We start from the raw sequence: 14318 nt of genomic DNA, 5'->3' as shown, positions 1-14318 counted from the left end.
AGGACCCCGGGATCATGACCTGAGCTGAAGGCAGACACTTAATGACTGAGCCACCCAGGAGCCCCAAGAAGGAGACTTTTCAATATCGCCTTTTGAATTTTGAGCCATATCAATGGATTTTCTATTAAAAAATAAGTAACTTAAGGGCGCCTGGGTGGCTCAGTTGGTTAAGCGACTGCCTTCGGCTCAGGTCATGATCCTGGAGTCCCTGGATCGAGTCCCGCATCGGGCTCCCTGCTCGGCGGGGAGTCTGCTTCTCCCTCTGGCCCTCCCCCCCCTCATGTGCTCTCTCTCATTCTCTCTCTCTCAAATAAATAAATAAAATCTTAAAAAAAAAAAAGTAACTTAAAAAAATTCAAACCAAAACCAAAATGATCTCCCTTTGATATTGATGTATTTTGTTACATTTTGTACTAAAAATATTTCTCTAGAATAAGATTTCAGAAACTAATTAGTTCATCTTTTAAGTACTGTTACTTTAAAGAACCACAAAAAGGACAAAATGGCCCGAGTTTTCCTTGAAAGAATAATATATTTATCAAAATGAAAAATAATACTTTTATTGGGTAAAGTTTGCATCACAAGAGGAATCTAATTCATATAAACCTATTTTGTAAAAGTTTTATGTAGTAAATTCTCATGGCAAAATTTTTGGGAGATGTATCTTTACCAGGAAGCAATTTGTATTAAATATTGTACCACTTCTTGGCATGCATTATTGATAATTTATTTATGCTATACCTGATATGTAAATTAATTGATTAAATGGTCCATTAAAGATAAAATACTTTATCTACATAAATAAAAAGATTATTGGTTGATATTGCTTGTTTTATCAGATTCATACCAGAACTGAGAGCTAAATTACTGCAAGAAGCAAAAGTCAATTCATTCATAAAGCCAAAAGAGAATTCTAAAGAAAATGAACTTATGAAAGATGAAAGAAACACAACGTATACCAATACACTGCTAAGTACTCCAGTTTTGGGAAAGGTAAAAGTTGTTTTCTTTTTAGCCAGTATAACTGTATTGTAGTTAGCACTCTAATGATAAAAACAACTATTCTTCTGACTCAGATTTTGGATGTGTCTATTCCAGGAAGTAGAAAAAGAGAAAAAGCCCAAGGAGATCAAAGCAGGAGTTATTAAAGTCAAAGGAGGAAAAGGAGATATCTTAGAACCAAAAAAGATAGAGTGTGAAGGGGGACATTGTCAACAGGATGCAGTTGAAAATGCTCATACTATGTCTCAAGATACAAAACCTGTAATCAATGAACCACCAAACTCTGTCAATCCCAGCACTAATTCTAATGGCATGAAAGATGATCCACACACTGGAGGTAGTATGATAATGCCACCTATCAATCTAACTAGCAATAATTTGCTGGCTTCAAATCCCAATTCAAATCTTTCCCATCCCAATTCAAGGTGAGTTTAACAGAAAAGAGACAGAAAGAAATGGACCTAAGTAACACAATGCTCCTATATAATGGTATTTCAAAGAATCAAGATCGTAGTGTCTGTATATAAACTGAATTTGAAGATATATTGAAATTATAATCATACAATGAGCCATTAGTGTTTGTTAAGAATACTATAGAAGAAATTAACTTTTTTTGCTTATATAGATGTTTAATTTTTCACCAATGCCTTTTGGAAAGACCTCATTAAAAAAAAAAAAGACCCTCAGAATAATTTGTTCCCATCTGAATAGGAAGAAGGTGATATAACCTAGGTTCTGGTATTGATGTGCCTTAGTATAACAAAGTAAGCATTTTGTCTGTATCATAGCTAATTTTCTTTTTTTTTTTAAAGATTTTATTTATTTATTTGAGAGAGAGAGAATGAGAGACAGAGAGCATGAGAGGGAGGAGGGTCAGAGGGAGAAGCAGACTCCCCGCCGAGCAGAGAGCCCGATGCGGGACTCGATCCCAGGACTCCAGGATCATGACCTGAGCCGAAGGCAGTCGCTTAACCAACTGAGCCACCCAGGCACCCCATAGCTAATTTTCTAAATGGAGAATGAACAGTTGAAAATAATCTTTTACAGTCAATTAGATTTTGAAGGTCAAATATTTTGGGAGTAAAACAACATATTGGGCCAGTTGTAGATTTAGCTACTGTTACAAATTGGAAGACTGGTACCATGAGTCTGCGTAATCAAGGGCAGTGTGTTGTATAGCAAGGGTCTATCTAGCAAGGCATCAGGGCCAGTCCTAAATTTAGGGAAACTACTGTGAATCTAGATGAGGAAGGAGACTACATTCAATATCCCAAACCAATACTAGCAGACTGGTTTGGACTATAAGTTGTGAAGCTGAGGGGTCTGCAGAGGTGGGCAAGTGGACATTTCTGTGTCAGTCCAAAGGTATAGCAGGCTACAGACAGCAAGAGCCCATTCGTTTTTTAGATGATCCCAACACCATGGTTGCGATAACCAGGGTTGTAAACCAGCCTTGGACAGCAAGCTCAGAAATTCAGAAACCCAGTAGTTAGGAGAGCCAGATTTAAGAGCATCTAGGTGACTCAGTCTGTAGAGCATATGACTCTTGATCTCAGGATTGTGAGTTCAAGCCCCATGTTTGGTGTGGAGCCTACTTAAAAAAAAAAAAAAGATCTCCAGATTTAAAACAGATACAAGGGACTAAGTAGGCCACCTAGAGTAATCCCGCAACATGGTTGTTACCATTGATGTTAGCCATGAGCAAGTTGTTCTCTGTTCTGTTTTCACCTACTTAGAGCAATTGGCACTAACACACTCACAATTGCATTTTGGCACTCACTATTCAAACTTTAGACTACCATGATAACTTCTTCATTACTTATTTTTAAATAATAGGTTGACTGAACGAGCAAAAAAGAGACGTACTTCTTCACACTCTATTGGACAGGTTATGTCTAATAGCAGGCAAGAGGATGCAGGTCCCACTCAAGTAAGGCATGAAGCTAGTCATTAAAACATGGCCTCTTTCAACATTATCCTTGACTCCCTCCCCACCAAATCCTTTTTTCTATCTTTGGGGCTCCAGCATTTTAAAAAATGTGCTTTTAGGGGTGCCTGGATGGCTCAGTTGGTTAAGCATCCTACTCTTGATTTCCGCTCAGGTCATGATCTCGGGGTCATGAGATCGAGCCCTGCAGTGGGCTCCACACTGAGTGTGGAGTCTGCTTGAGATTCTCTCTCTCTCCTTCTGCCCCTCCCCACCCTCTCATACACACACTGTCTCTAAAATAAAATTTAAAAAATAATTTTTAAAAATGTGCTTTTAGCTTTTTTGTTTTTCCTGAGATGAAAATAGGTCATCGTTTCCTTAGTGCTTTCACAATTTTAGTTAATTTCTTATAATTTGATTTGTGTATTTTATCTGTGACTTGCACAAAAAAAGTTAAGATTTTTCACTCTTAAAAGTCACAAGACTTGAGGCACCTGGCTGGGTCAGTCAGAAGAGCATACAATTCTTGATCTCAGGGTTGTGAGTTTGAGCCCCACACTGGATGTAAAGATTACTTAAAAAAAAATAAAAAGAATAGAATCTTTTTTTTAAAGATTTTATTTATTTATTTGACAGGGAGGTACACAGCGAGAGGGAACACAAACAGGGGGAGTAGGAGAAGCAGGCTTCCTGCTGAGCAGGGAGCCGGATGTGGGGCTCGATCCCAGGACCCTGGGATTGTAACCTGAGCCAAAGGCAGATGCTTAACGACTGAGCCACCCAGGTGCCCCAAAAGAATAGAATCTTTAAAAAAATAAAGTCACAGACTTTTTGGCCTTTCACTCCCCCCAAAAATGTTTTTAATATTTTATAGATTAAAGGCAATTGCCAAATAGATACATCAAACTTTTCACTAGAAAAATGTGATCAGTGTTGTTCATTCCCTCATTTTTTACATAGGGAAGTAGCTTATTCAAAATTGACATTTTACATAGGGGAGCATAATGTTATTTATAATAATAAAAAATTGAGAACAGCACAAATCTGTCTAAGAGCAAGTGACTCATTAAGCATATTAATATATATCTACACAGTGGGATACTACACATTGAATTGTGGTAGAGTGTTCATTAACTTTGGAGAGATTTTATCATCAGTTACCAAAGGAGCAAAAATAAGTAAAAAATAGATAACACAAAAGATTTTCTAGAATGCTGGGCTCTCCCTGTGTCCAGAGTACATCATTTTGTAAATAGAAAAATAAATTAATAAAATGAACTGAAGCAATTTGTCCAAAGTCAGAGTACAATGAATAAGATTATAAATTAAAAGTTAAGATGGTGGTTCTCCTGATCAACGTTATTATTCTCAGAATATCCAACGTATTTTTAAAAATTTGCTTCGTTAAACTTTTATTGGAATTTGATGTTTATGTATTTAAATGGTATTCTTTTTTTTAATGATTTTACATATTTATTTGAGAGAGAGCACACATGTGGGCGGAGGGGCAGAGGGAGAGGAAGAAACAGACTCCCTGATGAGCAGGGAGCCGGATGTGGGTCTCAATTCCAGGACCCTGAGATCATGACCTGAGCTGAAGGCAGCCACTTAACCAACTGAGCCACCTGGGCACCCCTGGTATTCTACTTATTAATTATTAAAATAACTTTGCAAAGATAGACATTTTATACCTATCTTATTACCTTCCAAATGGCCTGCAATTTTAGGCTTATCATTCAAAAAACAGTTACACATCTTTTTTTCAAATTAACTCTTGCTTATTTGCTTGTTTAGAGCCAAATGGAGAAGAGTATATTTGATGAGCGAACAGGTCAAAGTGACCAAATGGCAAATGGGAACAAAAGGAAGCTGAATTTTTCCAGATCTGACAAGAAGGAATTCCATTTCCCAGAACTGCCTTTCACAGTACAGTCCAAGGAGGTGAAAGGAATGGAAGGTACATATTTGTTGCCCAGCTTTACAAATTTCCAGATGTTGTCTTTTACAAGAAGGCCTTTTTTTGTAAGATAACTTACATTTATGATGTGATTTTAATAGAAGATAGTAAATTGCTGTGAAAAATATTATCAGCTGAGGAGAAATTTTTCCCTCATAGTCAAATAAGGGGTAAGACTTGAAGGAGAGAATTTTTAAAGAAGAATTAAGGAAACTTTAAAAGGCAAATTTTTCCTTAGCTCAATATTGTTGAAATGTTAGGAAAGTATTTGAGGAAAGTGGTTTTGGTTCATCCTATGACTTGGAGTAAATCAGTTTCCTTTGTTTCCCCATAATTTTTGCCCAGATAATAGCAGGAATATATGAGCTTCAGGCATCCAAAGATTTAGTAGTTTAAAATTTATAACATGTACTGAGCTCTTAAAATGGAACACTTTTTTTTTTGCACAGTAAATGTTTTGTTTCTTTGAAGAACAGTGACACCTTGTGAAAAGTTAATATAATAGCAAGAAAATAGTATTTCTACAGTTCAAGAGGAATTATCTGATCCACTTAACAATTATCTGCAGAATTTTAAAAAATAAATGTCTTCTTTTAATACCTGGTAGGCTATTTGTAAAGTTATAAAACAGATCATTTATGACTGGCATATCTTACCATTACAACTGATGATTTATTCGGTTCCTTTATAATAAACTGAGAAACTGACTTTAGTGGATATCAGAAGTTCTATTTGAAACTCTTGGAAAGGAAAGTAAAATTTCAAGGTAGGAATAACAAGTTGTCATTGTTGTATATATTTTTGCAAAAGTTAAACAGATAAAAGTGCTGAAGAGGGAATCAAAGAAAACAGATTCATCTAAGATACCAACTTTACTTAATGTGGATCAAAATCAAGAAAAACAAGAGGTAAAATTTTTCTGTTTATAGTTTTAATGCTACTGGAACCCTTGACTTGGTACATAGATTTAGTTATTACTATTGGAAAGTTATATAAAAATTCAAAATTATGTAGTCTTTGAACATGAGAAACAGGTCTATATTCTCTTAAAATGACATATTAGTAAAAGTTTTTAAAAGTTGTTTTTTGGGGGGGTAATTAATACCAGCCCTCATTTGAATGTTGAGTGATTAGAATATATGGTACCCAGGGAAAATATTACATGTGTTATGTGTATTACATAATATTGGGCAGGTAAACCATGCCAGAGGAAACAAATAATGGTGTGAACATATAGTTATACTGGCCACAGGAACATATGTATTTATCTTTAGCCCCTCCCTTCCTGTTTTCAGTTTATCTTTGCTGTCCACCTATTGTTCTATTTTCACAAAGATTTGTTCTCAGCCGGCTATCAGATAACTGTGTTGAAATGTTCCAATCCCTACCCACCAGAGTCTTGAATTTTATTTGGAAATCTTGAAGATCCTCAGTATCCAAATGCATACTCTCTAAAGACACTCTTTTAAGGGAAGGGGGATTGTGCTCAGCTCCCACTTAATTAAATCTTATAGATGGCCTTCTATTCTACACATTTGTAAGGTCATCAATTTCATTATATCAGTTTCTTATTTTATAAATAAAATTGATTACATTTTTATTCATGATAAAATTAGCATATACTTCTTAAGGAAATTTGGAGAAATTAGAAAAATAGAGAAACTTTTAAACCATATAAGAAGGCATTTTCACTATGTCTATTCAATCTCTAAGTCATTCAGATTAAAGTGTTACCAGATAACTGTTAGATATATCTTCATAGTGTTGCTTATGCCTTATTTTTGGCTTAGAACTTGTTAAGAACTCCACAATCCACTTTGCAGGAAAGAAATATTTTCTAGACAGAACAAGAAAGTCATTAATGGTCATCTTTTAGTTCATTATAGAAAGTAATAAGGTGGCTTTAAATTTCTAAACTTGGGTGACTTACTGATGTCCCAGCATGTTGAGCAGCACACCCTTTGCATACTTTTTGAATGACTGACTAAATGAGGCTCCTGAGTTTGTGTATTAGGCTCCTAGTAGTGTGCTGCATGTGTTTATCCTACTGTCCTATGAGAGCCTCTGGAACTAAATTTATATTCCAATGCAGGAAGAAAGGAACTCTCCAGACAGTTCTTTCATTAAAAAAATACATAAATAAATTGGAAGGGGAAATCCCTTCTTGCTCATGTGATGTAGAACTGCTTAAAAGATGACCTTTCTAAGAGTGACCTTGAAAAGTTTGGGATTATGAGAGTAGTCATCAAAGATGGTCATAGTTTCTTTGTGTTACCTATTCATATGCAGTTCTGACAACCCAGTGAAATTGCATATAAGGCTAGTCTAAACACTTTTAATACATTAATGTCAGAATTAAGAAAATGTCCTAAATTTTGAGTTGGTAGTTTGTTATTTTAGAGCACAAGAGAATATGACATGTTTTTACAAGATAGGAGATAGCAACTTTTTTGTTCTATTCTTGGCTGTGCCATTGACTTGTTTTTGAATTACCTACTCAGATCCAAGTGTTTCAGAGTTGTACCTTCAGTTCTTTCAGGCATCTTAAATGTATACTGAATTAGTGTATACCTATATTGAATAGACAATATGATCTAAGAGAAACCCTAAATTACTGCTGATGAGGTAGGCAAGAAAGGAAAGAGTCCATACAAAAGCCACCTTCAGTTCTGTTTCATGATGATCATGAAGAATATTTGCTAAATAGTCTCCCTCATAAAACAAAGCCCAGGTACAAAGTACAAGCGCTTATCTGTGGCTATATTTCCTTATCCAAGACTCACCGTTTCCTCAGTTAAGGTCCTGTTTCTATTTACTTTTTAGAATACAGGAAGTGCACAAACTGAAAGGAAGAAGAACCTGCCAGATGTAGAGTAGAAAATGCAGCAGCTGAAAATTCAGGGAATCCCAGAATCATTGTATGGTTTAAAAAAAGTCCTTTTTATTAATATTACATACACAAAAAAATGCTGACTAGAGAATTCTACAGATATATCGTAAATCCTGTGTAGTTATGTGTATATTCACCTAAATTTGTTTTTACATTTATTAATCTTTAAATTAGTCATGTTTTCTTAATTAGAACACTAATTTATAAAAATTGCCTGACTGGTACATCCTAATAAAACTGCAGCTTACATTAAATCATATAATTTTATTTGATGATCTATTATCTTAGTCATGTATGATTAATGGTCATTCTTAACTTTGGTTCAGAACTTTATAATTATAGAAGGAAAAGTTTCTAATTGTGTAATAAAGTGAGATCCCAATGTCTGGGAGCACCAAACATTTCTGAACAAACAATTATACTTGATAAGCATGAAATATAGATTTGGTTCCACACTGAACATTCTAGAACAGCATTTAAACATATCATGAAGTTCATTTAAAAGGACAGAAATGGAGGAAAGCATTGAAACAAATCTTTTGGCTTACTGGCATGCTTATCAATTAGTAGTTTACATAGAATATATTGTGAACATATAATTTAACATTAATACAGTCAAGGTTTTGGCAGCATATATTTTAGTTCTTATTGCTGGTTCTTACTGGCTTGGTTTCTGATTTTAGGGTGGAGATGGCCATTTTAAGGGGAAGAATTTGAAGAGGAACAGATTTTTTTTCTGGTAGTGTCTTTTCTTTTAAATCTTCAAAATACAAATTGGCAAGTCTTCTCTTATTTTATATACACTAGAAATGTAACATGGGCTATTAAGACAGCTGCACATCTTGTATGAGCATCCTCCAGCTTTGTTTTGTTAGCAAAGCATTCACTCTTTCCTTCTTACTTTCTTCTAAGAATTATGTTGGTTTAGAATTATGAAGTCATCTCCCCTCTCTGCCTGCTTCTTTACTTGCCATGATTACTGAGTAGGTAACACATACTGTCATATGACACACCCTGTACTTATCCTGATCTCTGCCCTCTGCTAGTCACATGACCTTTAGTGTGTTTTATTTCCTACAATGCTCAGGCTTCCTGAAGTGAGTTCTTAATGAAATATCTGACCCATTGTTGTAAAGGCTGTTCTTCCCTTACAGGTTAAAAATATGTTCTTAGCTGTAAAAGCATCTATAGTATTTATAAAATACCTGGAAATTATGTGGTATTCAAATGTTAGGTAAATTATTTTATTGTTTTTGTTTTGTTTTTATTTAAATTCCACTTAGTTGAGAATTCTTTTATTCTTTTAAACAACTCCCAGCACTCTTCCAGTTTCCTAGTTCCATCTGATAGTGCCTTTTATGTGATAGACTTTTTCTATTCCGTAAAACAAATTATTTACAACCCAGAGGACACACACTACCAAAATTCTTAATTGTCCTATTCTTCAAAAACAACAACAACAACAACAAAATGGGATTATCTGGTGTTTTACCAGGGCTGTACCTGATTTGTATTTACTAAATAGACACGAAAAACAAAGGAAAACATAATTTCTTTATTACACTATTGTAGTCTCTTTTCATCTCATTTTAAGGTTGATTGGAATACATACCTGAGATTGTTATACATAATATACATTTCTAACAGAATTCCTGTTACTTTTTTTTTAGATTTTTAAAAAAATTTATTTGAGAGAGAATGAGAGAGAGAGAGAGCACAGGAGGGGGGAGTGTCAGAGGGAGAAGCAGACTCCCCACTAAGCAGGGAACCTGATGTGGGACTCGATCCCGGCACTCCAGGATCATGACCTGAGCCGAAGGCAGTTGCTTAACCAACTGAGCCACCCAGGCTCCCAGAATTCCTGTTAACTTTTAGCAACTAATCTCCAGGGAAATTGAAAGTTGTTCCTTGTGGTAGGTTCAACAGATACAAGTCTGCCTCTTACCTGTTGCATTTGTATATTTGTTGATCTTAGATCAATATCATTGGATGCAATTTCTACAAAAATGCCTACTTGGATTTTAATTGGGATTGTGTTAAATCTATACCTCAATTTGAGGAAAATTGATATCTTAATAATATTAAGTCTCCCAATACATGAGCATGGTATAAACTCTCCATTTATTTAGATCTTTAATTTCTGTCTGTAATATTTTGTGAAAGTCTTATATATTATTCACTAAATTTATTTCCACATGTTTTGTTTTTTGGTGCATTATAAATGGTATTTTTTAATATCATCTTGCAGTTAGTTTTGCTAATATACAGAAGTACAATTTGTTTTTCTATATTGATCTTGTATTCTGAGACTTTGCAAAATTCACTTATTGTTCTAGTAGGTTTCCTTCCTTCATTCCTTTATCTGTTCCTTCCTTTCTTCCTTCTTTTTTTGTCTATTTCTTAGAATTTTCCACATAGGTAATCATAACATCTGCAGATAAAAATAGTTTTACTTCTTCCTTTCCAATGTTTATGCCTTTTATTACTTTTTCTTGCCTTGTTGTACTGACTAGGACATGTGATATTGAACAGAAGTAGTGAGAGTGGACATCCATGACTTTTTTTCCTATACCAGAGGAAAAACAAAACATTCAGCTTTTTCCCATTAAGTATGATGTTAGTTATAGGTTTTATGTAGATGATCTTTATTACATTGAGGAAGGTTCCTTCTGTTTCTCTTTGCTCAGTGTCCTTACCATGAACAGGTGTTAAACTTTGTTAAATTCTTTTCCCACATCAACTGAAATGTTCATATGATTTTCCTCCTTTATTCTGTTAATGTGAATTATATTAACTGATATTTGAATGTTAAATCAACCCTACATTCCTAGGATTAAATTCTACTTGATCCTTTTTATGTTCTGTATTGGATTTGATTGGTTAATATTTTATTAAGGTTTTTGGCACTTATGTTAATGAAGGATTTTAGTCCCTTTTTTTTTTTATTATATTGTCCTTGTTTAGTTTTGGTATCAGTGTTATGTTGCTTTATAATTGGGTTGGGAAGTGTTCCCTCTTCCTCTGTTTTCTGAAAGAATTTGTGTAGGATTGATTTTATATTCTCCTTATATGTTTGTTAGAAATCACCACAGAGGTCAATGAAGCCTGGCATTTTCTTTGTGGAAGTATTTTAATATGTGAATTCAATTTCCTTAAATTTATTTGATAAATATATAGATATCCACATTTGTTAGTCTCTTTGTATCAGTTTTGGTAATTTGCTTCTTTCAGAGAATTTATTCATTTCATCAAAGTTGCTGATTTTACTGGCATAACACTGATTATCATTTTTCTCTTGTTATCATTTTAAAGTTGGTGATGTCCCCTTTATCATTTCTTGTATTGGCGATTTGTGTTTTCTTTTTTTCTTGGTAACTCTAGCTATAGGTTTATCAATTTTAGTAATTTTTTCAAAGAACCAGCTTTGGGTTTCATTAATTATTTCTATTGTTTTTTGCCTATTTTATTGATTTATAATTTATTGATTTATCTTTGTTGTTTTTTTCCTCTGTTTATTTTGGTTTTTTTATTTTTTATTTTTTATTTTTTAAAGATTTTATTTGTTTGACAGAGAGAGAACACAGCGAGAGAGGGAACACAAGCAGGGGGAGTGGGAGAGGGAGAAGCAGGCTTCCCGCTGAGCATGGAGCCCGATGTGGGACTCGATCCCGGGACTCTGGGATCATGACCTGAGCCGAAGGCAGACGCTTAACGACTGAGCCACCCAGGCGCCCCTATTTTGGGTTTAATTTGCTCTTTGTGATATTGTGATATAAGAAATATGTATATTTGGTCTTCATCACCTGTTCCTGGCACAGAGTTCCTAAAAACACAATTTCCTAACTAATGGGGATGAAAAGAGCATCTTTTGTTAATCATAATAAGCTCCTTATAACCATACCTGAGTTTCATTTATTTACTTATTTATTTTTAAGTAATCTCTACACCCCATGTTGAGTGTAGAGATTAAGTTTACAACCCCGAGATCAAGAATCACATGCTCTACCCACTGAACCAGCCAGGCGCCCCCATACCTAAGTTTATGATAATGAAACCCCTTTCAACCACACCTGAGTTTATGCTAATGAGGTGTGACTCAGAGTAAGGAGGCTGGTTCCCAGAGGAACTATCCATGTGATAAGAGGATTAGAATTTTCAGGTCTGACCTCTAGGAAGAGGAGAAGGGCTAGAGATTCATCACCAATGGCCAGTGATTTAATTGATCATGTCTATATAATGGAACCTCTATGAAAACCCTAAACAAACCCTAAACAAACCCTTAGGAGAACTTTCCAGTTGATGAATACATTGAGGTCTTGGGAGAATGATGCACCTAGAGAAAGCATGGGAAATCTGCACTCCTTCCCACATACTTTGCCCTATGCATCTCTTTCATTTGGCTGGTTCTGAATTCTATCCTATATAAAAACTGATAATAGCAAGTAAAGCACTTTCCTGAGTTCTGTGAGCCATTCTAGCAAATTATTAGACCCGAGAAGGAGGTTGTGCTGATTTTATAGCCAGTTGGTGAGAAGTAGAAGAGGCCCAAACTTGTGACTGGAGTCTGGAATGGGGGGCAGTCTTGGACTGAGCCCTTAACCTGTGGGCTAACTCCAGCTAGTGTCAGAAGTGTTATGAGTAGAGGAAGCAGTTTTTCCATTTACTTTTATTTTTCTAGCTCCTGAAGGTGAAGCTGAGGTCAATGACTTGAGACTTTTCATCTTTTCTAATATGATCATTCAGAGCTTTAAATTTCCCTTTTAACTGCATACCAGAAATTTAAATGGTATTATTTCAATCAGTTAAAAATATTTCCCAATTTCCCTTATGATTTCTTTAGAAATGTGTTGTTAAAGGGACACCTGGGTGGATCAGTCAGTTAAGCGTCTGACTTCGGCTCAGGTCATGATCTCAGGGTCCTGGGATGGAGCCCCACATCAGACTCCATGCTCCGTAGGGTATCTGCTTGTCCCTCTGCCCCTCCCCCTGCTAGTGCTCTCTATCTCTCTCAAATGAATAAATAAAATCTTTAAAAAAAAATGTGTTGTTAAATTATCAGCTATTTAGGTCTGTTCCAAATAACTTAGTGTTATCATTTTTTAATTTAATTCCATTGTGATCAGAGAATATATTATTTCAGCCCTTTTAAATCCATTGAGATTTATTTTATGTCCCAGAATATGGTCTATCTTAGTGAATGTTGAACAATCTTGAAAAGAATGTGTACACTTGAAAATAATTTTTTTTTTAAGTTTTATTTATTTATTTTAGAGAGAGAGCAGAGGGAGGGGCGGAGGGAGACAAAGAATCTCAAGCAGACTCTGTGTGGAGCCCCATGTGGGGCTTTATCCCACAACCATGAGATCACTACCCGAGCCGAACCCAAGAGTTGGATGCTCAACCGACTCAATTACCCAGGCATCCCTTGAAAAGAATTATTCTTGAAAAAATGTGTATTTTGCTGAAGTTGGGTATAGTGTTGATAAATGACAATTAGGTCAAGTTGGTTGATAGTGTATTTAGGTCTCATATCTTTACTTATTTTTAGTCTACTTGTTTTATCAGTTGCTGATGGGGGAATATTGAAATCTTTATATTTGTAGATTTGTCTGTTTCTCCTTTCCATTCTATTAGTAGTTGCTTTATGCATTTTGAAGCTCTGTTATTAGGTACTTATATATTTAGGGCCTTTATATTTCTGATGAAATTGACCTTATCTGCTGTCCAGTATCTGAAAACATTTGTTTTGTATGTTTTATCTAGTTTTATTATTGTTTAAGATAAGACCAATACCTGCTACTCCATCATGGCTAGAACTAGAGGCTCAGTTTAAGAGTTCTGGTGGTGGAGGGGTGCCTGAGTGGCTCCATTGGTTAAGAATTCTGTTAATTCTTTGCCAATAGCATGAAATCTTGCAGCATGCAAGTATGAAATGAAACTTCAGCAATGGACATAGTTGATAGAATGGATAGTTTATTGGCTGATAATACTTGTCAAAAGGTATTAGGCAAGTATGTTTCAGTTGTATTTCTGGTCTGCTTTCATTTCCACATATGACTCTGTCCTTTTATTTTTATTTTTTTAAAGATTTTATTTATTTGAGAGCGAGAGGGAGGGAGAGAGCATGAGTCTGAGGCAGAGGAAGAGGAGAAACAGACTCCCCGCTAAGCAGGGAGCCTGGAATGCGAATGCAGGGCTTGGTCCCAGGGCTCTGAGATCATGACCTGAGCTGAAGGTAGATGTTTCACCGATTGAACCACCCAGGCATCCCACATATGACTCTGTCTTGTAAATATTTGTTACAAAGCATTTTAAAAAGCAAATTGTTGAAGTAATGAGTTGCTTACATCAAAACTGAAAATGTTCCATGGTGGCTAGAACATTAGGATGGAGCTTGGAGAACTTTTTTTTTAAGTTTTATTTTTTTAAAGATTTTATTTATTTATTTGACAGAGAGAGGGAGAGAGAAGGAGCACAAGTAGGCAAAGTGGCAGACAGAGGAAGAGGGAGAAGCAGGCTCCTCCCCTGAGCAGGGAGCT

General features: G+C 35.3%; 1 protein-coding gene across 1 annotated transcript; it reads left to right on the top strand.

The window, feature by feature from the left end:
- Positions 1-543: 543 nt before the first annotated feature.
- Positions 544-7766, top strand: LOC102732743 (cyclin-dependent kinase-like 3). The gene is made up of 7 exons (XM_081825615.1): positions 544-566; positions 840-993; positions 1099-1427; positions 2839-2932; positions 4727-4889; positions 5700-5797; positions 7713-7766. Exons 1-7 carry the CDS (start codon positions 544-546, stop codon positions 7764-7766), a joined length of 915 nt encoding a protein of 304 aa, XP_081681741.1.
- Positions 7767-14318: the final 6552 nt, after the last annotated feature.

Source organism: Leptonychotes weddellii, chromosome 7 (assembly GCF_054177405.1).
Source record: "Leptonychotes weddellii isolate Sample4059 chromosome 7, ASM5417740v2, whole genome shotgun sequence".
NCBI classification, from domain to species: Eukaryota; Metazoa; Chordata; class Mammalia; order Carnivora; family Phocidae; genus Leptonychotes; species Leptonychotes weddellii.
This window is presented reverse-complemented; position numbering and strand designations above follow the sequence as displayed.